We start from the raw sequence: 24,084 nt of genomic DNA on the forward strand, positions 1-24,084 counted from the left end.
TAATTCAGCTTCCCACCAAAACTATTGTGCCTATTGTGCCTGCATGGATGGACGCTCAACCAAGCCAGAGGTAACACGGGGGCTCGAACCTGTGACCCTCGTGTTGGTAGGCAGGGAATCTACCGTTGCATTACCCGGACGCCCCACTCCATAAGCATATTCAAACAGATCCAGTTTCACTGAATAATGAAACAAGTTAGAAAGCCAGCGATCTCAGAGAAAATGATGTACAACTATCCCGGGAATGTATAAAGATCAAGACAGCTGTGTTTGTCTTCATCATTTCTAAAGCCTTAAATGAATCAAAGAAGAGATGTAAAAGGACAGCTTGCTTTTTATTCCTCCGTCCTCCTCCCTTCATTTCACTTCTTGCTCAGAGAGACAACTAGCTGCCAAAATTAAAAGGAAATTCCCTCTGAGATTAGCTGTCAAAGGTCTTTAAGTTTCCTAAGACAGTCTTAAGCTTGCTTTATACTCGCTGTGCCGTGAAGGGCGCGGGGGAGGAGCGAGGGCCGCAAGCGTCAAATGACGTCAATGTGTTGGGCGCGACCTCCGTAGGCCCGCCCACCGCGTACCTGAAGATTTTTCTCACAGCGTGACCTCCGCACGACTAGGGCTGCACGATATTGGAAAAAACTGGCATTGCAATATTCTTTTATTCTGCGATATATATTGCGATATGAAAAAATACAGGAATTTTCACCAAAAGACTTGCATACTGTAGGTCTATCAAGCCTTGCCCGTTTAAGAAGGTGGCCTAGTGGGTAACCTGCATGGTTGACGTAGTAGGAGAGTGTGTTTTTAGCTGCAGTTGCAGGATGCTAAGTGAGTAAAGGTACTTTACTTAGTAGGAAAAGAGCTTAGAACATAACAGAGAGGGCGTGCATTACTGTATGTTATGAGTTAATTTGCCTTACTTGACATTGCACGCTCTGCGATGTGACTATTGCACATGTGCACATTGCGATGACGATGCTGAAACGATATATTGTGCAGCCCTACGCACGACTTCTCTCCAAACATGGCCGCTTTCGAGCCACTGAGCCCTGAACACTGAGCTGTGTTTTCACCACATTTCTTGACCCATGTGGTAGGCTAAACTTTGATTTGCAACTATTAGTTTTTAGTCATTTCACCAAGTAAATTTGTTGTGTTGAGAGCATGATTGAGAGATATTAAAAGCAGCACAGAGTAGGCTATCAGGGCTGAGAACTGAAACGGCTATTCAGTAAAAACAAGTTTGGTGATTCATTCATGTGCTGATGTACGGTCGTTTGAGAGTGAAAGCGCACTCAGTACTGCACATTATAGCGTTTCATTGGGACTTTTCACAGGCTGTTCTCACTATTACCATTGTACAATACATGCTGATCACTTGGCTGATCACTTCTGAGTATAAAAGCATCTGCCCCAGCGCGAGGTCCGCACGTGACTCGCGGAGCTCCACCTCGCAGAGCCTTGCTCGAGTATAATGAGCGCTTTAGGAAATGTGCATCAGAAACAGGCTGTTATACTCTGCTCTTGCTGAAGATGAATCGTTCCCTTTTATGTATTTTAACCTCATAATTTCTATAGAATGAATACATCCAATGTACAAGACTAGTTTTGGAGATAAGAACAAGCAATAGACTTATCCGACCACCATGCTTCTTCCCCACAAAAAAACTGAATGTCTAACAAAGAACGCTGTTTGACAAAAGCACTTCACAACTGCAAATACAAACCTCACATTCTTGTATTAAGGCAAATATCTCCACTGCTCAAATAGATTTGAGATCTTTGTTTTTAAAATCCCAGACATCGACTTCAATAAAGTGTCCTGTTTCAAGAGCACAGTTTAGGGAGTTTAAAAGAAAACCAGGCGCAACGGGTTGACCTAAAGTAACACATGTGATTTCCATGTAGTCGCAGAGAAATGGAGGGCTGTGTGTCTCAGGGCTGGCAGAGATGTGAACTATTCCAGCTTTGAAACTGCAAAATACTGGAGAAGGGCAGAACAGAGCGCCATTTAAAACCATCTGTTAAGCGCTTTAGTAAAAACACTTAGGAGTCTGGGGCCAGTCACACACCAGTTGGTGCCATAGTTTCAATTACTAGCGTGATGCGTGTTGTTGTTTTCCACAAAATGTCTGCAGCTGCCCATGCTATTTACATGAGCAGAATTAATTAAATTGGATGACAAGAAACCTGTGAGTTGTGATATCTCTCTCTCAGGAGGGATACGCTAGTGCCCATCCTGTACTGTGTAATGAGCGTTTGCATTATGACAAAATGGCGTCTGCCGTGGTGGTGCAGTGATCAAGGGCTACGGGATTGAAATCGCGTTCATCGTTTGTTTGCTTTGTCCTGCACCTGACTTGTTGAGCTGATGGGCACGCTCCACTTCCTTCTTCATGAAACGGTCTGTTTCTATAAACCCAAACCGCATTTTTGCGTGAATATTTTGCACAGGCGGGTTTCTTGTGAAGCAGAAAGCAAAATAAATAGCCAGACGGTCTAATTGGGGCCTTAGCGGGGCACGTGCTCAATGTTAGGGGCACATGCAAACCGGCCAAACTTGCGGAAATATTTTTGACTACCACAATAGTGTAACACTTTTTTGTAATGCATTTTGTTTCGGTTAGGCGTCTATTCAAATGTTTAGAGTATATAAATGCTTAGAACATTATGATGGAAAGATATGATGGCCAACCCCATGCCATACATCCCCTGAATGCCCTAGTGTAGGCCTCTAGTTTCTGGTTGTAAAATTTCAGGAGGCTGTGATGATCGGTCACAATAGGTCATTTTGTACAGTGAGGTACAGTTACAGTTTCAAGTTTCAAAAACAGTCTCACTACAAGGAAATTGTAACTATGTGGACTAACATCATCACACGTGAATACAATTGGGCTAATTGAATCCACAAGAGTCTCAGCTTTCCACTCATACCCAATTTGAGCGGATTGTTTAGGGGCCCCACCCAATATGTGGAATTCAAATTAAAATAGAATAGACGAAAATACACACTACTGCATGCAAAAAATGAAAAACCGGCATGCGGTTAGCATAAAGTGGGCATGTCTGTAAAGGGGAGACTTGTGAGTACCCATACAACCCATTCTCATTCGGATATCGTGAGCTGAGAGGTCAAGGGACCCCTTTGAATATGGCCATGACTGTTTGTCCGTCGCCAAAAGTCCTGGTTGGTACCAATCAATGTGTTACGTCTTCTAGTTTCATTATGCTTGTCAGTATCTTCACTCTAGCTTTAAAATTGAGCCTGAGTGTGTGTGTGTGTGTGTGTGTGTGTGTGTGTGTGTGTGTGTGTGTGTGTGTGTGTAAGCGCAGACTCAGACAGACAGAGAGCACATGACTCTCTTTGGAAAAATATTTTCTTATCAAAAGCCCATGTTTGAAAATTGGGCAGACAAACACATAGCCAGACTAACAGGAGCTGCACCAGAGGGAGTGCATCTCATTTCTGTCACGCTCTACCTGCTACACACTGCCACCCAACTCCACTGCGGTTCTGATTAGCCATTTTATTGGCTATTCCCAACCAATTGTGCGTAAGTAATATTGTTTTCATGCATTCAATGTAAATCACCATAATCTGGGAAATGGGTTATATCAAATTTAGCTGCTTAGTCACCATGAAATGAATAGGCACATACTGCACTTGGCTATTATATGGGTGGACATCTAATATATTTTTACATTAACCAAATAAAAAGAAGCAGCTTATTTGAATTTAAACTTTTCTTAGGATTTGCAAGCTGGCAATATGCTAAGTAATTTAATAGCATGTGACTAGAATGATTCTAATATTCTAATATATTGTTCATCTTCTTCTCTTATATAAAAGGGAGTAAGTGGCTTCTGTCTGTCTGTTTCTCTGTCTCTCTGCGGTTTCTGTCCCACGTTTTTGTTCACATTGTGAGATTTGTGATGATTTTAGTCAGTAATGACCATGATGTCACTGATGATGTAACAATGTCTATGACATCATCAGACATGATGTCACTTGAGCACTCGATGATGTCATCGGTGATGGTCACATCACCTATGGTCACATCACCTAAATGCTGACGTCATCAGTGATGCGAAGTTTAAGCAATTGTACACTGAGTGATGTTACTCAAGCACTCCATGATGTAATCAGTGATTGTCACTCGAGCAATTGTGATGTCATCAGTGAGTGATGTAACCGGTGATGCGAAGTTGGGCAATTGTGCGCTGCGCATGCCAATAGAGCAGGCGAGGCCACGCAGCAGCCGAGCTGTGTATGCAAGCCTGCAAAGCAGGCAAGCTGCAGGGTGGGCGGGGCCGCACATCGGCCAAGCTAGCGAGCCCGTGCAGCGGGCGAGCCTAAGGATCGAGCGTGCTAGGACAAAATCACAAGGAAATATTCAAATTGGACTGGCTGTTGATGTCAGTTGATGACCGATGACTGAAAAGTTTGGTTATGGCCAACTTTTCTCTGCTCCACACAGGTAAGATTTCACAAGCTCTGAAAACAAATTGGACATTATCAATCAATTAACACTAGGGGTGTGACGATACACTCAGTTCACGATACGATAGGATACACGATATTGGGTTCACGATAACGAGACGATACGATATTTTAACAATACTTTTTTTTTTCACGTTTGGATATCGCGATATATTGTGGGACGATATATTGTGACATCCCTAATTAACACTGCATTATCCACTCTTCTGTTGCATTATCAATCAATTAACACTACAGACTACATTATCCACTATCCTGTTGTAATTATGTGACAATTGCATAGATGTCAAAATATACTGTAGTCAAATTCAATGCTTATATACACAAATAAATGACGGAAAACTTTAATCTCTGCTTTTCCTTTACAAGGCTTTCTCTACCAGTGCAGGCTGGATCCTGAGCATGTCCTGACACGTCCCCTTCTGTTGTTTACCCACCCCCCCCCCCCCCTCCCCTCTCCTCCCCCCCCCCCCCCCCCCCCCCCCCAGGCGCAGAGATCATCTCACCCTTCCGCTAGAGCCCACACTCACACCAACGACAGCAGCCTGGTCTGTGCTGAAATTCCCCCACTGTGCTGCTCTCTCTCTCACACGCGCACGCACGCAGGGAGGCATGCACGGCGCACAGGCGTGCACACACACACACACTCAGGCACGCACGCGCGCGGCGCGCACACACACACACACCCGCACACAGACGAATACCAACCCCCATCCGATCCGTCTCACCATAAAAGCTAAAAGCCCCCTGTACTCTCTCCACCTCCTTTGGCATCTGGTGCAAACAATGCTGACACAGCCCCCACTCTAATTGCTCCACATGGCCCCACATGTTTCTTCTTCTTCTTCTTCCTCTTCTTCTTCTGCAACGATCCAGTGAAAAAAATCTTCAGCACTACCTGGCATTTCAACTTGACTTTCTGGGCTAGTACCGAGGTGGTAGGCTTTCTTGGTTGCATTGAGGCCAATGCGGAAGTACTAAAAACTGCAGTGCTTCGAATGGCCACTTGAGGCTGGCTGCAAAAGCGTGTGTCACTCAATCCCAATTCACCCCCCATGTTAAAATGCCCGACTTTACAGCAGAAATAAACATGTTTACAGCCTGGTTCAATAAAATGGTTTTGGTCTTAAGTTAATTTCACCTGTCATGACAACTGCACGGGGGTGAATTTTTATATAATTCACTCGTTTAGAGTAAAATAGACGATAAAGCAGACTCTGTTTTGGCCGCGTGATTGACAGGTCGCCTGTCCAGTGATCGCGCAGCTCGCCGATCACGGACCAATAGCAGGTGGAGCTGTGGAATTTTGGATGATTTAACATTGGCTGTAAGGTAATTTAACTGTTGCACGCTGCGCTGTGCGGCAGGCATGGGGAGGAGGAGGTAGGGCAGAGGAGACGAGAAGATCATTTCGCCAGTTTGCTTTGATGTGCGCGAATGATTCGATGATGCACGCTGGAAGTGAACATTAAGCAACGTGCGTACACCTCGCCCATGAGAGAAGGACCGGCAAATGACTTGACACGTTTCACACTTGAGTCGCTCTGCCAGCATACCCGTCCTGTCACTACCTAGGGGGTAGTAAAAGACCAGCGATGACGGGGGCGCGCTTGTACCGGAAAACAACTTTCACACATGAAGGCATTACACCGCTTTCTGGTCATTTCCCGGTATAAAGCGCATGTGTGAAAACGGCTTTAACTGCCCTGAGGATACCATGCATGTGTGTGTGTGTGTGTGTGTGTCTGTGTATGTGTGTGTGTGTGTGTGTGTGTGTGTGTGTGTGTGTGTGTGTGTGTGTGTGTGTGTGTGTGTGTGTGTGTGTGTGTGTGTGCGTGTGCGTGCGCGTGCGTGTGTTTGTTTGAACAGGGCCACTCGTGGCCCAGTATATTTTGACCCTCCAGGAAGATATAGCTCAATAAAGAGCTTCCTGTTGGAGTCCCACTAAACAGTGACCAGCACCGCAAAAACTTCTGAAGTTGCCATGGTTACATGGCTCTTCTAGGGCTGTGTTCACTCAGCCACTTCATAAAAGTTATTAGCATAGTATTCAGAATCAGACTGCCCTGAGAAACTTTTAGTTACACTGCTGCAAATGTAGCTTCATTGTGCAATGGAATTGTTTCATTAAACGTTTCAAATGAATGGTGATAAACATCATAAAAGAAAAGTAGGAATATGAGTGAACAGAATATAAGTGTTGAAACGTGGAAAAACATCAAAGACGTGTGAGCAGGGTGTGTTTAATGTGGTTATTATTAATGTGGTCTGTCTGGAGGCATTTTGTCAGCTGGACAAATGATTCATCAACTCCACTCAGGCAAGTACTTGCAAATAACCAAGTCATGTTTTTTTCCAGACGTGAGGAGTTTGAACGAGACACTCATTCCAACCAAGTAATGCAATATAGCTTTCAACTGTAGGTTGGGTAGTAGCTGTTCTACATTCATAAAAAAAAACCTGAAGTAATAAAGACGACCTTTGATCTGGCCTGGTAATCTTCGCTCAGCAGCACACTAACCAATCCCGAGGGCAAAAGCTTCAATTGTTTGTTTGTTGTCTCCGAGGAGCGTACCACTCACTTCTCAAGGAGATGGCAATTTCATTCATCACTAAGTCACGGATGGAGGCGTTCAAGAATGGATAAGGAGGCAGGCAATAAAATATCTCCTAAATGTCTCCCTCAAGGAACACAGTCTTCCCTCATTCCCCCTCCGCTCCCGCCCTATCGTTTACGGGCAGCCCGTGGAATGCAATTAGTGCAGTGCGCCGTACAATCAAGAGTATGAAATACAGGAGAGGTCTGGCACCAGACACGCCGCCATTCATCGTCGTCCAATAAACCTTGAATTGTGCAACTTCTAACAATGATTAAAAGGCATCCAATCTGCTCCCCTGTCAATCCCTGACTCACAGTTAACATTGTCTGGATCAACTATGAGCTCTGTAGAGAGAAGATCCACCATGGCTGTGTGTAGAGAGGAAGGAGGGATTGAGGGGAGGAATCAAAGAGGGAACAGAGCTGAGCTCAATTAAAACCCACAAGTTTAGACATTGGGCCTGTTGGGTTTGACGGCAGCTTCCTGTCCCGGCTTGCTCCATCCCAGAGACGGAACAGTGGGAAAGAACAAAGGAGCGAGTCACCAGGAGCAGCGTCCCCGGCCCTCCTCCCTCCTCCCTCCACCTCCGCCTCACCAGGAGGAGCGTCCCCGGCCCTCCCTCCCTCCCTCCCTCCCCTCCACCTCCTCACCAGGAGGAGCGTCCCCGGCCCTCCTCCCTCCTCCCTCCACCTCCGCCTCACCAGGAGGAGCGTCCCCGGCCCTCCCTCCCTCCTCCCTCCCTCCCTCCCTCCTCCCTCCCTCCTCCTCCTCACCAGGAGGAGCGTCCCCGGCCCTCCCTCCCTCCTCCCTCCCTCCCTCCCTCCTCCCTCCCTCCTCCTCCTCACCAGGAGGAGCGTCCCCGGCCCTCCCTCCTCCTCCCTCCTCCTCCTCACCAGGAGGAGCGTCCCCGGCCCTCCCTCCCTCCCTCCCTCCCTCCCTCACCAGGAGGAGCGTCCCCGGCCCTCCCTCCCTCCCTCCTCCTCCTCACCAGGAGGAGCGTCCCCGGCCCTCCCTCCCTCCCTCCCTCCCTCCCTCACCAGGAGGAGCGTCCCCGGCCCTCCCTCCTCCTCCCTCCGCCTCCGGAAATCACAACAAGGAGGAATGATTCCAAAAGAACCACCTCACCTTGCGTGTTACGGGGGAGACGTGTTTTTGTCGGCCAAAGTTGGCTGAAAAAGCCTCATGCCTAAATTGAGATGGAAATTAAATCTACTTTTTTTCTCCTCCGTGTTTTTAACTCGGGGCGTCGAGCAGGTTGACCTTGAAGGCTCCTGATTAGCATGTAACTAATTTCTTTTTGAATAAATTGAGGCTCACCCTGACAGGCAAGGACATTTAGACTGCCTGTCTCCCCCCTCCTCATCGCTCTGTGTGTGTGTGTGTGTGTGTGTGTGTGTGTAGGTGTGTGTGCGTGTGAGTGTGTGTGTGTGTGTGTGTGTGTGTGTGTGTGTGTGTGTTTGTGTGTGTGCGTGTGCATGTGTGTGCGTGTGCGCGTGCGCGTGCGTGTGTGTGTGTGTGCGTGTGTGTGTGTGTGTGTGCGTGTGTGTGTGTGTGTGTGTGGGGTGGGGGGGTGCTATGGTGTTGCAGAGCAGACAAAATAAAGTGCTTACCTCAAGAATGTGCTCATCTTGTTGCTCTCTGTCTAACTTCCGTGACGTAGTTGTGACCAGACCTGTTGAATAAATAAGAATATAATTAATTAAACAGAATGTATTAGATATACTTAAAACGATGAATAGCACAGCAACAGTCAGGTGAATCCATTTTGCCTTTCGTTATTCAATACTTTATATTGTTTACGTACCGGCAATCATAAAACCACAAGCTACAATACCACAAATCATGAAAATTAACAATCCATTAATTACGAGCACATGTTGTGTTCTACTCTACTGTGTAAAATACAGACCAGGCAGATACTTTAAAACAAACTCTGGGACAGTAAAAAAAAAAAGAAAAAAAAATCATGATATATATACAGTCTGCAAAAAGACACGCCTCCCATTTTGCTGTTGGGTTAGTTACATAATCTAAACCCTGCTTGGTTATCTCTTTAGCTACTATAGGATACGAGGCTATACGGCTACGAGTTGGCCTCTGAAAGACTGCCTTCCCTGTAGGTCTTCCCCCTGTTTGCTCAGCCCGGTGGCCCAGACAGTCTGTAGGTCTTCCCCCTGTCTGCTCAGCCCGGTGGCCCAGACAGTCTGTAGGTCTTCCCCCTGTCTGCTCAGCCCGGTGGTCCAGACAGTCGACCATGAGGGACCTCTGCCTTCCATATGTGAAATATCACAAAGGTCTGCCAATGGTGCCCAAACAGCAGCACAGCCTCCACAGTCCACACCCAGCTCTTAGTCCTTCCACAAGCTGAATAAATACACATGCCGTCAGACACAGACCTCTTCCTCAGCTCTATCTCCAGCACTTTGTTGGTGAGAGAAAGGGGGGCACTCGGGCAGAGATCCTGCCTGTCGTTGAGGTATTTCAGCTCTTTTGGAGCTCTGCAGTAGGAGGGTTGATGTTGTGTGACATTCAACAGTGAGGAGACTCTGTTTAGCCAGGCTTGGACTCAAGTAAAAAATAAAGCCAGGCTGGAGTCTTTGAGCTCCAGGCTGGAGTCTTGAGCTCCAGGCTAATCCAATTCTGGATCCAATTCACAAACAAGGCAAGAAAACAGAAGGGGGCAAGCCTATTGCTACATGGCTACATTATAAGCAGTGTTGTGTTCTCACTCCCAATGTAATTGCAAGCTTGCATAGACGCTGAGTGTAGAGGAGGCATGCCAGCGTTGACCGCACCAGAGCTGTCTGCTCGACCACACTGCGTCTGATTAGCATAAAGCAAAGGATTTCCGAAACCCAAAGCCATCAATGGCACATATGCCTTCAACCAGAATAGCAAGCCACAACTTACAGGCTCCCTGAAATAGCCTCCCCTCTGCACTGCAACCGACGCAGAGCAGGGAGTCGCTTCCACCCCTCTCCTTCTTTAGGCGTCATATCATCTCCACAGTGCAGAACAGTGAGATGAAGATAAAGGTCCTAACAGCATTCATTTGTAGAAGATAAAGAGCACCCATGAACAAGTGACCACGTTTCCAGTTAGTATCCAGTCTTTTTTTGGACCTGCAGAAATCACTCGTGGCCATGTGGCATGACTTCTTCATAGGAAAGTTGCTCGGAAAATGGTGCAACACGAGCTATAGATTATTAACATCAAAGCTAATAATTGTGCTATGGCACATCATCAAAACAGACTGCAATAACCAGCTCTTCATGTGCATTAGCATACTACAGCAAACAGCAAGTTAGCTCAGTGAATGCTTTTATCAGGCTCAGTGCTGCACAAATCTGCACAATCTCATTGTGGGTAATGGAAATGAGGTGTCATTAGATCTAGTTGGTAGAACTAGATTAGTTTCACTGAGAGCATAGTCCAGCTAGCAAATGTTGGATAATGTAAACTGCATTTACCTATCTAACAGAACAAGTCCCAGCTTACTATCAGTTTTAATTCCTTTGCTTCCAAAAAATCAATGTTAACGCTTATCTTTGGCCTTGCTTTATCAGAGGCAATTTGGGGGGCCTACTGGAATGTTCTTACGACTGGCTGTTCCACCACATTTTGCATTACGCAACTATTTGTCGGGGGAGGTGGAGCTGGTTGAACCTGGAGGGTCGACGGGAGTGGGAGGGGCTCCAGATGTGGGGGAGGAGCATTTTCACAGCCCGTAAGAACAACAAACCCGAGTGGGGAAAGTATAGATAAGAGGTTCGTCCCAATAGATTGCCTTCAAGTTTTGCGCTTGAGCTTTTTACTGCGAGTAGAAGGTTATCTGAGGCTGAGCGTACGGCTCTTATATAGGCCACATGTTTTCCTCGTCTTGAACTCAAACAGCTCTGTGGCTGCTGCCATGATGAAGACCTGTCAATTTGCAAGGCATCTAAATGGAGGGAAACAGTGGACTCAAATAAGCTGCATTTTCCAGACGAAAGAGGGTTCTCTCTCTCTCTCTCTCTCTCTCTCTCTCTCTCTCTCTCAATCTTAATCCACGGTCATATTCATTTCCTCTGCTTTGAAGAGATGGGTTTAACTTCCAGAGCCAATCTATCTGGTGAACAGCTCAAATTAACTTTGAGCTATCCAAAAGGTTTTGCTTAAATTGATCTTCCTCTCTTTCTTTTAGTCTACGGGCTCACCAGGAATGCTCCTTTGATGTAGGAGGGCTTTAACTGGTGCTGGTGCTGAAGCCAGTAGAGGTGCATACCCTCCTATCTGTACCTCAAAGTTAGGGGAACTGGAAAATGATTGGTCGGTAAGCCAGAGCTCACCAAAGACGTCGTCTGCAGTTCCAACCCACAACCTTTGTCACAACACACACACACACACACACACACACACACACACACACACACAGACGCACACACACACAGACGCACAAAAGCCGTCCGCAGGCGTGGGTTGAGCTGGGCCGACAGTAATTATAGCCGTGCTGTTTTGAGAGGGGGAGAAAAACAACAGTGCAGAGCAGCAGTGGCACTCAGTCTCAAACCATGTCCTTCAGCAGGAACCGCTGCTCCAAAATGGAGGCCTCAGGGGGGGAGTCAAGGAGTCCCGGGACATTGTGGGCCTGGTCCTCCTCCATACCCAGGCATTACTGCTGTGATTAGCAGTCTTAAGAGTCACACTCCATATTTACCCCGGCACACATTTAGCTGTGACTGCAGACAATCGGGGAATGCGCTCGTGTCTACAGAGCGGCTAGACCCCGGCCGCCGTCTCCGCCGCCGCCGCCATTTTAAATTCCTTGAGATATTTGCCATTGCCGTTGGTGAGCTGACAATAAGCCGTGTGATTTCATTATTTGCTTGCCGCTTCTCTCTTGTAAGGGAAGGGGAAATGATCACCCACGGCGACGTTTCTCATCGTGAGAATGTGTGTGGAGAGAAAGTTCTTCTAACGCAAACGGCATCAATATTCTAAACGTCATTAAGGCGTTAGGTGGCTGCCGGTAGAGCCCGAAAACGACGCGGCGGTGACAAATGTTTTTTTCACTCTATACTCCAGACACCATCAATATACTGGAAAAGCAAACTGTGCCACACACCAGCGATCCGAACGAGTGCGGGGCTTTGAGAAGGGATTGGTACATTTCAAGTAGGAGGCTTGTTTGTTCCCTGCTTTATAGCCCAGGCCCCCATAGTGAGGAGCAAAGCCTGCGCTAGACACAACATTTAAAAGCTTCTGCTCCGCAGTTCCAACACAAGTTCCTGTTCTGTTAGCCAGAGAAACATTCAACACAAGCAAAGCTGTGTGAGCTAATATGACCCCATGGGCAGCTCTCTTCACAACAAGACATAGAGAGACGTGCACACACAGTATACACCAGACACCAGACCTTCAAGAGGATTGAGATATGCAAAACCGCTCCACAGCTGCAATGTTGTATTTTTTTCCCTCTGGAAAGACACAGGCACTTCCAGGGGGAGCGGGGTTGGAGGATGCTGGTCCCAAGTGTTTGATTGGTTGGGGGGAGTTGTGTAAATGGATGGCAAGCCTAATTGGAAGCTATGGAGCTGTTGAGGCATTGCAGTGCTTACTGCTGGCCGTGCCCTATCTAAACCTATAACCTCATATTTATACACGGAATATGGGTCATTCGAGAGTGGACATTACAGAAATAGCAAAAGCAAGGACACGAGAGAGACAGACAGACAGAAAGTGAGATTGTGTCTGTGGGTGGGCAGGGTGAAAAAGTAGTGTAAAATGAGATCCCTGGTGAATAACATGTTTTTGATAGATATTCCTGTCGGCTGGTGTGGACATGCCAAGGACTACCCATGGAAGAAAGACACTGTGGTGTGAAACCTTTATGTCCTCTGATCCAGACTAAGGCTGCATTCACATGGGACACCGGGCATCCATCAAATCCCCAGATGAGTCTGCATGGAAACCACAAGAGCGGGATTATATAAACTGGATCATATAGCTCTGGAAACAGGGACCGTGGTGCTGATCTGTTCCTCCATTTTTTAACCAGCAGGAGGAAAGACAGAGACCACCTCTGAACAAATGTCATTAGCTGGTGAAATCCATTAGCGGGTGCCGTTTATCTGTGCTTCATCATTTCGAGTAATGGAGTCAACTTTAGACGAACTGGTCTGTTGCAGCGTTTCCGTGCAATGCACCGCATAGATCTCAATGAAATATCTGGGATAGCGTCGGGTTTTTGACGTATCACAAATGCTCATGTTGAACATGGACTAAAATCAGCGGGGTACTTAAAACAAAGTTGAACATACAGACGTGTGTAATATATTCACTCCGGCTTTGTATTGTTCGTTTATTCAGGGCACTTTCAGACCTGGCATGTGTTGAACGACTAAATCGAACTCTTGAGAGCTTAGTACCCTGGTGCAGCTCGTTTGAGTAGGTGAGAACATCCCCGCTACCTGTTCTAGTGGACTCAGAGCTCCAAGAGAACCTGGCCAGTGTTAACCACCATAGCACAGGCTCATCTGTGATGCACTACCGCTGCAATACCGGCATAAGAAATCGGTCAACGTATAATCTATTTTTATTTAAAGTCAATGTCTAACGCTGTGCCAAAGAGGTGATCATCACATCATGTTCTCTGTCACACCAGAGACTAATCTGGAGAGGACGAGGTGCTCGGTCAGCTGTTGCGTGTAAACACTCTGCATGCACGTCTTTTTTCCCCTCATGGGCTTATGTGAGACAGACATCACCTGCCAGGTAAACAAGGATGCAGTCTGACCTCCAAAAAAACATGTTGTCCAGCGTAACCGTTTCCCCCCAATATTGAACATGGGATGTTACCATCTGCTAAGTGACATTACCCCAGCTGCTAGCGGAGTCTATATAGAGCCTATTCAACAAGTCGCGTAATCGTACGGCGACAAATGCAAAGGTATTTTTCTCCCTTACACTGACTGAACGCTGTCCTGGCTGTGCAACGTTCCTTTAGCAGTGCAACAGACCAGCCAACCAGAAACGTCAAATTCTACTTGTTTGTAACAGTACAAAGTAGGGCTGCACGATATTGGAAAAAACTGACATTGCGATATTCCCCACCCCTGCGATATATATTGCGATATGAAAAAATAGAGATTTTCACCAGATTACCAGAATAGCTCTATTTTAAAGAAAATAATACTTCTAGATTGATTTGGGTGATTTTGTAGAGGAGTCCATCTGATATTGGAGGGGAAATTATGTATTTTAATGTTTCTCAACCACTGGGCTGTGGCCTACTGGTAGGCCTCAGAGCACCATCTATCAGGGTTCATACACATTTTGACCAATGGATTTCCATGACTTACATACATGAAAAAGTGAGTGAGTTATGACATTCTACTTTAAAAATGTCACTAGCCTACATTTCACTTAGTGTACTGCAGCTTTTAAAGCCAGGGAAAGACAACATGTATGCCGTATCATCACCATATTTTACCATATCCAACATCTAAGACCATATAGTCTCATATCACAATATTGATATACAATTGATATATTGCCCACCCCTAATATTGAGTGCCAGAATCTACCGTTTCAATAAATCAACAATGAAACACCCCTGCCACTTTACACACTTGGTCTGACCCCCCGGAAACCCCCTCCAGAAACTACCAAGTGGTACACTCCGCATCTCTGGAGTTCCGGTTTTGGAGCGCACCGCAGTACAGACAGAGACGACGATTCACATGTAGCAGCACTGGTGACAAACAATTCATTCGTGAAAAGTAATAAATATACATTTAATTGCCAAGATATGTCTCTTGTCTTTTTATTTTCACTGAAATGTTTTGTGTAAATGAGTCGCTATGTATGATTAACTCAACCCAGGTCCTTACACATCAAGAGCGAATATACGGCACGAAATTGCGATGCGAGTTTTGACCCACCTGTCAATCACAGCCACAGATGTGTACACGTCGGAAGCGAACTACTGAAGAATCGACCGTGGTTCGAAAAAATAAACACCGCAATAACGCTCGGCGAAACTTCGCCGTTGGTATGCACGGTTGCATTGACTGATATAGGTTCGGAAAATATTATTGACGTGCGAATTAATCGCACGAAAAAAACGCTCCCGATGTGTAGGACCTGGCATCATCAGAGCCTGAGGGGGAGAGAGAGCTGCGGTGATACACGGACAACTTCTCAGTAATAATCACTTTAGCCTTCTTGTCATTATATTATGTTGCTGTCTTGCTTGTTGGTGTTTCAAGAGTAAATATCTCCACTCCACAGACATGTTTGAGTTACAGCAGCCAGCCTGCTAGTGCGCTGCAACCTGTGGACACATCCGCCTACGCAATCACATCGTTTACATCCGACGGGCTACTGTCAGCAACGCAACATAAGCAAAAATAATTCAATTTAGCTCTCTGTCCATTTTGTTGTGTTGAAGCTAAGCACTAAATGAGTGAGTACGGTAGTAGGGCATCTCTCACCTTTGAGAGAGGCTGCATTTCACTCAGTAGGCTACCCCTAAAGTGAGAGTTTATCAAGCAAAATGACGAGTTAATTTACTTTTAACATCGCACGCCCTGCGATGTGACTATTGCGCATGCGCACATCGCGATGACGATGTGTAAACGATATATCGTGCAGCCCTAGTACAAAGTATATTGAAGACGTGTAAAAGCTGCCAATGTAGTTAAGGTCCATACACACACGCCTGTGCGTTCGTTTATGGACGAACCATCATTATTCCACATTTATACCCAAGTAATTACACGTGTGTAAAACTGCCACTGTAGTTACGACTCATGACAGCTCGTGATCTACTGGAAATAAGCCACCAAAACACAAAGCCACAGTGGTAGAATGTTTTGTTTTCCAGATTGTTTTTCTTCTGGTGTGTGGGTGCATGTGTGTGCTTCTGACTACATGCTGTGCTTGCTTGCTCTCCATCATACACACACTGGTGCTCTCTTGGCTCATAGTCCAGTCAGTTAAGGCAGACAGACGACATGTAAAAGGAGAAACCAGGTGATTCACCAGGCACAGCTCTGACAACCCGTCTTAAAAGAGAGAGGAAAATAAAGCTAGGCAGCGAGTGGACTGGCCTTCTTGCGTACTTGTGCGCACGTGCGGTGTGCGTGCATGCGTGTGCTTGTGTGTGTGTGTGTATATGGACATTGGACAAACTATCATTATTCCACATTTATACCCAAGTAATTACACATTGGAGACATGGTAAAACTGCCACTGTGGTTAAGGAGCAGTAATTAATCTATAACTCATGACAGGCCCCGGATCTACTGAAAATAAGCCAGCGGAACACAAAGTCACAGCGGCGGCAGAACGTTTTGTTTTGAAGGCGTCTGTGGGGGGAGGGCATTTAGCCTTCATTGGATACTGGATAGATAGATCTCAGTAGAGAGAGAGAGACAGGAGCAGTTGGGAGGTGACGTGCGACAGTCATCACGGTCACATGGTCACGCCCCTGAGCCACTAGCCTGGGTAAACCCAGCCCCCACGTGACCTGCTCTCAGTCACTAGGGACTGAGAACCAGAGGTCTGAGAGCAGGTCACGTGGGGGCTGGGTTTACCCAGGCTACTGAGCCACCATGCCACCCCTCAGGAGGGGTAACTCTGCTCACACTGTTCCACGCTGTGGAGCTCTTTTCACTGCACAATTGCAGGAAATGGCAGGAAGTCATTGGAGGTAGTATCCACTTCCTATCTAGCTTCCACTGATATTGGTTGGGCCCTTAGAACTACAGATAACACCGGTGTGTGTGTGTGTGTGTGTGCGCGTGCGTGCACCTGTGCGTGCGTGCGTGCGTGTGCGTGCGTGCGTGTGTTGTCTGCACCAAACAGAGAAGGCGTTGTTGAAAGGCGATATGAGCACCACCACGGGAGCATATGATTTGCAGCGCCACAACAAGCTGTTCCTATTCTCCACCTTCTTCCTCGCCAGCTTTTCATTCAACTCTGGGGATAAGAAACGCGTATAAAAGCTGTCGGAGGTAGCCCGGGCTTGCCAACGCATTACCCACGCCATTCCTTTTCAATGGGACTACAATGAGCTGCTGGCTCCAGGCTCAGGAGGAGGAGGAGGACCAGCTCCGATTGTTCAATGGGGCCTTCAAAAATTCACCTGGGTTTATCTTTCTTCCTTTCACTTCCTCCACTGGAATGAAAGCTGCCACTAAAGGGCAAAAACAATCGGCTATAGACGAGCACATCCCGTAAAAAGGCAGGCTGTTGTCAGCGGGAACAGAGAGCACAGCTTATTCAATAACCTCCACCACACCATTGTTAAGTGAGGAGCACAGAGAGGCACCATTGTTATAGGTCGACTTTTGTCAAGGCAGTGTGTGCTCCGAGCACAAATCTCCTATAACAGGTCAACATAACAAGACTAATGGCGATACATTCTAAAAACAAATCGCTGGACACATTGTGAAACCTTAGAAACACCAGTAAATGGTGTACAAGACGTCGACTAAGCACCATTCCACTTCTTGCAAAGTTCCCCCCACGTTGTGACTACTGCTAATTGTGTTAATTAACCACATTGACTACTGCTAATTATGTGAATTAAGTGACCGGGCGGATGAAAATCACTTAAACGCTACATGATTCATGGTGAAAGGTGCAATCGGAAGTAGGTTTATGAGCATTCGACGATAAAAGATCAAACCATCTGTGTGATCTTTGCTCTGGCTCTCTCTATTACCCTCACATAAAAACTTCCGCTGTGTGTGTGTGTGTGTGTGTGTGTGTGTGTGTGTGTGTGTGTGTGCGTGCGCGTGCGTGCAAGCCATCGTTATTCGACATGTCTACCCAAGTAATTGACGGATTACTCTAGAACACATTCAAGCGACCTCCTACCCAGCACAAATCGTATCCCATACTAGTAATATGTACTGCAAACATTGAAGCGAAAACTGAAATTGAATAACATGAAATAACATATTTTCAAACACGTAAATAAGCGAGTTCAATTTGACCGATTTAATTTCACGAATCACAAACAAACTCAGAAGAACACGTGATTCAAATGCAGCTGTGTCTGGTGGTACTAATTTCACCCCATACAGGTCCGTCCTCCTTTTTCTCTTTTCAGCAAAAGTCCGAGCTCTCAGCCGATGGGACAGACAGCCATGGAGTCTGCTGGAGAGAAGAGCTGGCCTTGCACTTTAACGTCAAACCAAAGTCAGAGAACAACCAAACCAAAACGTGTTCACTCTGCAGAAATAAAGCAGGCCATAAGCCGTTCATCCTGGGCTTTACTGAGCCAATATGGGCCTGCACAACGCCTGCACAACGCCACCCAAAGTGTCAAGCAAAGCCTACCTCTGCCTCTCAAGCTTATGCTGCTTGGAGAGTAGCACAAGGACAGCATGCTAGCTAGCTAGCTTGAAACACATTGCCTACAAAGTTGCCGAAAACCCACACACAAAACATAGGCCTAAACTTCTTTTCCTTTCTCCCACCCCTTTGCAAAGCTTTGTAGATATGCCAAGACAGGGCCTATGCTTCCATTGCAATTTTGGAAACGTGTAATTACAGAGACCATGTTGTAAATTTAAACATTTTCAAAAACCTGTAATATGCGGTGGGAATGTCATATTGAGTTGATAATGTGGACAGATATCAAGCCTATTTCCATCCCATTTAATGACACAGACATAGAAATAAAAGATAATTTGTAATCTCTCCTGAGGACATTTAGGCCAATTCTGAAGTGAAAAAGAAGTCAAGATAAACATGGCGCTCTCCGCCACTCTCTCTGACTCACTGCTGTCCTCCACGCCTATACCTCTCCGGCTCATTTTCAATCACGTTGTGCCTCGTTCTATCACGTTGTGCCTCGTTCTCCCAGAAGAATCAATAAAAAAGACAAACACAACAGAGCAGTGATTTAAGGCGGCTTTCTTTGCACAAAAGCGCTTTTTGTTGACCCTGACACCAGAGCCTCTGGTGTCCCACTGATCAAAGTTTGATGCGTTTTACATGCTTTGATATGCATGAATGGGCCTTATCCTTATGCTTCAGTGTCCTCTGTATAACCTGCTTGTTCGTAGCGCTCCTCTGGCGCTTCTCAAAAGGCCCTAAAGACATAACAGCCAATTCTAATGTAAACAGGTTCTGTCCTCGATGGACTTGGCCATAAGCTTTGCTTTCATAAATACTCTGTAATCCGGAAGCGGGGAAATACTAACTTCAGATATGTAGGCTAAGAGGAACGTATGCAAAGAATGAATGAGCGATGTATACTAATGTTGTGCTGTACTGATTCTCCTGAAGGGGGCATTTGTGACAATCCAGACACAATGCACAAGTTAAGATGCAACAGTAGATCACGAGAAGTGTGTTTAATACAACCCAATCTTTTGATAAGGAATTCATCAAACTAGCAGACGGGCCATTTTAGTGGGGTCAAGAGATAATTGTGAGACCGTGTCTAGTGCGGCTTCACTGAAAATAGACACACACACACACACACGCACACACACGCACACACACACACACACACACGCACACACACACACACACACACACGCACACGCACACACACACACACACACACACACACGCACGCGCACACACGCACGCGCGCGCACACACACACACACACACACACACACACACACGCACACACACACACACACACAATTAGACAGAATTGAATTCAATGTGCTTTCAATTTGGAAGGTTAAATGAAAATCTTTGAAGGTCAGCCGCCAGAATTGATGAAGAGGGTTCCTTTATTGATTGATTCATTGATCAGACGGCACCAGAGCTGTGTTTTAGGCACTGGCTAATCTCATTTCATATCATCCTATTTAGGTGGCAAGTCAAAATGTCACCGCGTGTGGGAATATTGAAATGCTTTGGGAAGTGGGATCACCTGCTAAGGTCCAATACTGATCACAAGTTCCTCTTCCATAGAAGGGGGGGGGGGGGCAGGGCGGAGCAGCGAGCTGACTATCTTGTTAAAACTGCTTTGTTGGAGGACAAATATTTAACACCCCCCCCCCCCCCCCCCCCCCCCCAACACTTTTCTTTTTCAGCATTCCGGCTTTTTATCAGCATTTGTAATCTGATCTGGTCACGCTCGCACACAAACACCAAACGCATCTGTCTTTGCCCAGTTTATGCTGAGTGTGCTTAAATGCAACGCCGCACCTCTCTTTTCCCCCTTTTTCTATTCATTTTCTTTTTTTGTTTCTTTCCCTGTCTTTTGGGAAGTGGCCAGGATTGGGCCGAGGCTTGCTTGGGTAGGCACGCTACACGACGAATCCTTATTTGGTCATAAAATTCACATTGGACACTTCTAAGGAAAATAAGCCCCAGTTTGTTGATGGGACTACCTTGGAAAGGAGGACCACACAAGTCAGTGGGGACAAATTGGAGCAACTGTTCCACCGCCCATTCCTCACTGCAGTTTAAATCAGCGCTGGCATTCAAAGCAATAAGAGAGCAAGGCTCCAAACTTAGGTAAGATAAACAGATTCCATAATTAGAGGCGTATAATACAGAGAGTTGCACAGTGTCATCTAAACCAGCTCATTTTGCTTCTGTAATGTACTGCGTGCTAGTCAAAATGGGTGGCATTTAAATTCACACTAACTCATTAACATTCTTGCAATATTTCACATTTTAGCGGTCAGTTACCAGTAACACAGTGAGACTAATTGTATTTTCTCTAGGTGTGAGTGGGTTTGTAGACAAGTGGAAATGTGCAACGGGGCAAGAGAGAACCAATTCTTGAATGTAACAGAAATCCAGAGTCCCAGAAAAAACACAGCAGAAACCTGCATGTTCACACAGATGTCCTGTCTGCGCACAACGCTTCTTTCTGCACACCTATTTCGAGCCTTTCCTCGGCTATTCCACTAAAACATAGTCTTCTCCGGCAAGCTTTAAGAACCCAATGAAATATTGATCATGCCAGCATTTGCAGAGGCCCATAATGTGAACACACTTTAGAGTGTTAGAGTGGGAAACCCCCTGTAGGCTCGGCCCACTCCTGCCCCATGTTACAATCATGTGTTCATCCCTTTTCCTTTGACAAGAAAGCAAACAGGAACCTCTTAGAGGCTCTTCAGCAAAGCACGGTAACTCAAAACCTGTCCAAGTCTCAAAGGCTAGTTTAACATCTAGACCAATTCTTTATAGTCATGTTTGGCCTATTCTCTTTGATGCTTTCGGTTGAAAGAATTGGATGTCGAATTTCATGCTCTCAATTTTCATTCACAATTTATAACCACCGATCTATCCGTTAACATATAACCTACTCAGTTGATCCTGACTAACATGAGAAACGTGAGTGGTCACTGTAGTGGTGCAAGACAGTGTTATTGATGTTATGATGTTATTATTGTCTTAACTTTTAGATTCTTTTTTTTTTGTGCACATGAAAAAAGGAATGTTGAAAAAGATGAATTCAAAACGCAACAGAAGTCTATTAACATATGTCTCTGAAGTAGATAATATTCCCCTTACCAGATTAGCAGCCATATTAAAGACTAGCAAAACTTGCAACAATGTTCTTCCCGCTCTGACGATGCACTTGATAGTGTCATGAATTGAAATGCCAGTAATGGCCATCTTACCTGTCTTGGAGTGAATGGCAAAGAAACCCTGGGGGTTGCCACTGGTGATCCTGTAGCTCAGTTTGTCACTGGCCCTGGCATCTGGGTCAACTGCTTCTATGTGGATGATGGACACATCTTTCGGGGAGTTCTCCATGACAGCAGGGTAGTAGACGGGTTCGGAGGTCTGCGGCGCGTTGTCGTTGACGTCCTGCACCTCGATGTAAACCTCGACAAAGGCAGAGAGTGGCACCACGCCACGGTCCATGGCGTAGACCGTCAGCCAGTAGTGGGGCGTAGTCTCATGGTCCAGCAGTTCGTGCGTTCGAATGACGCCTAAGAGATGAGAAAAATGACAAAAAACAAAACAAACGATTTAGTCTGTATTCTGTGAAGATTATCCTGCTGAACACACATTACCACTCCCATAAACGTGTGTTAACCATAGACCTTATTTCATGCATTTAACCCAAATCCCCATTCTAAAATCCCATAGCCTTTTGCCCCTAAGAACCAACATGGCGATTGTAGTATGTACACACGTTGCTCTCAAAAGGTATGCACAAGTTAAAACAAGGCACACAGGTACATTTAAACATTTTACAAAATGTCACATGAACTACTAGTACTATATACAATAAGTGTGGTGTGTAAGGTGTAAAGTGAAGAGGTGATTTGAAAGGGTCAATGAAACGGAGTGAATATGAAGGCAGTGTATTCACAACACGCAGGCCAGCCAGTGCTCCTGTGTTTACATTCACTGGCAAGGACAGGGTTTTAGGTTTTTAACTGCCGCTGATTTGCCATGTGGGGTCTACAGCCTTCAGCTGAGCAAACACAACATCTTCCAGAGACATGTGAAGCCACCTGACCACTCCACGATGCTTCAATGGAAGTGGAGGATGGTTAGCTACAGTAGAGCAATCTAAAAGGTGTCATATAAAGATATGAAACCAAACATGTGCATGTAACTTATGTTAAAAAGGGAGAAAAAAAGACACGAAAGGAAATAAACAAGAAAGAAAATGTTGATGTTATAAGCCACTGTAACACTCAGATATACCTATAAAAGCACAGATTTGTCTATCAACATCAGGCGCATTTGACCAGTACAATAGTGCTACATACTAGTCCTAATTGTTTTCAAAAAAACAATGCAGTCCTATATAGAACATGGATATCCATCTGACAATCACTTGCTTGTTTTGCTTGACTGATTATTATGACATCTGTTAATAAGATGTTGCTCTCTTTATTCTACCAAATAAAAAGAAAATATGAAGTGCTGATTTGTTTTAAAGGCTGAAGCTATAGCTGCTACAAACTGGAGAGAGAAAAATCACAGGAGTGACTTTGCTTTAGTGCTTTTCACACACCGCCCCACTTACAAGCACTCAACAGGTGCTCAACAGCCCCATGTATATTGTAGGAAAGGGCTAAGTGGGAGAGGGGAGGGGACTTGTTTGAGGTTTCAGTTGTGCTATCTTTCTGAAATGTGTTTTTGACGTTAAACGGACACATTTTGATCACCTTTTTCATAATGGCATTAGTTATGCCAATAAGGAGGTCCATCACTACAACAAAAAAACTTGCTCTGTTTTGATTTAAGACAACAATAACACATTTTTCATCTACTTATAAAGCTCTATATTGGCCAAACCACACAATAAAATGCTCTCTTGTGCAAAAATAACGAATTCATCCCAATAGGCATTTAACTCTAAACTAACTGCGTTGGCTATCTTCCAGGCAGTAAAGATGCTGACACAATCGTGATTAATTAAAACAGAGTCTGTGGTCTTACTGTGTAATGTTATTTGCAATGCCTACACAACCCTGATTTTGCTCATGGAATTCACATTTGGTTTAATTATTATTTGGTTAAAAAAATAAAAGTGAGCATTATTATTATTATTATTATTATTATTATTATTATTATTATTATTATTATTATTATTATTATTATTATTATTATTATTATTATTATTATTATTATTATTATTATTATTATTATTAACATCATTAGGTTATGGGTGTTTGCCATTTTACATGAGACAAAAATCTGTAACACACAGTCAAAGTTGACTGGTAGTCCAGATAACAGAGAGTCCACAACAGCACGCAAGCATGGAGGTCCACCACAGCATAGAGGTTCGAGCAGTTCAGCATAGAATCCTTTTCTTCTCCTGCAGCTTCTCAAAAGCCTTTGTTCACTCCCTGTAACTGAACTGCACTGAAGGACTGTGAAACTGCACTGAAGGACTGTAACAGAGAGAACAGCCAAATCTTTTGCCTTAGGTGATGAAAGATCTCTCAGAAAAGAGACAACACTCCAAATGACTTGTCACAAAATTCTCAAATTCAGGAGCGGAGGAGGGGGAATGTTTGGGGGGTACAGCTCATTAATTCT

The 24,084-nt window shown here is 45.3% G+C and overlaps 1 protein-coding gene across 4 annotated transcripts in view; it reads right to left on the reverse strand.

The window, feature by feature from the left end:
• The window catches only part of fat1a (FAT atypical cadherin 1a), a gene marked incomplete at its 5' end in the record, with an annotated part of 91,748 nt that overhangs the window by 47,910 nt on the left and 19,754 nt on the right, over positions 1–24,084 (reverse strand). For all 4 annotated transcript variants that reach the window (XM_083656195.1, XM_083656194.1, XM_083656193.1 and 1 more), the window contains 2 exons: positions 8,709–8,770; positions 21,696–22,010. In XM_083656195.1, coding sequence (XP_083512321.1) covers positions 8,709–8,770; positions 21,696–22,010 — 377 coding nt within the window. The remainder of the gene's footprint in view (positions 1–8,708; positions 8,771–21,695; positions 22,011–24,084) is intronic.

Source organism: Poromitra crassiceps (genome assembly GCF_964638095.1).
Source record: "Poromitra crassiceps genome assembly, chromosome: 19".
NCBI lineage: Eukaryota > Metazoa > Chordata > Actinopteri > Beryciformes > Melamphaidae > Poromitra > Poromitra crassiceps.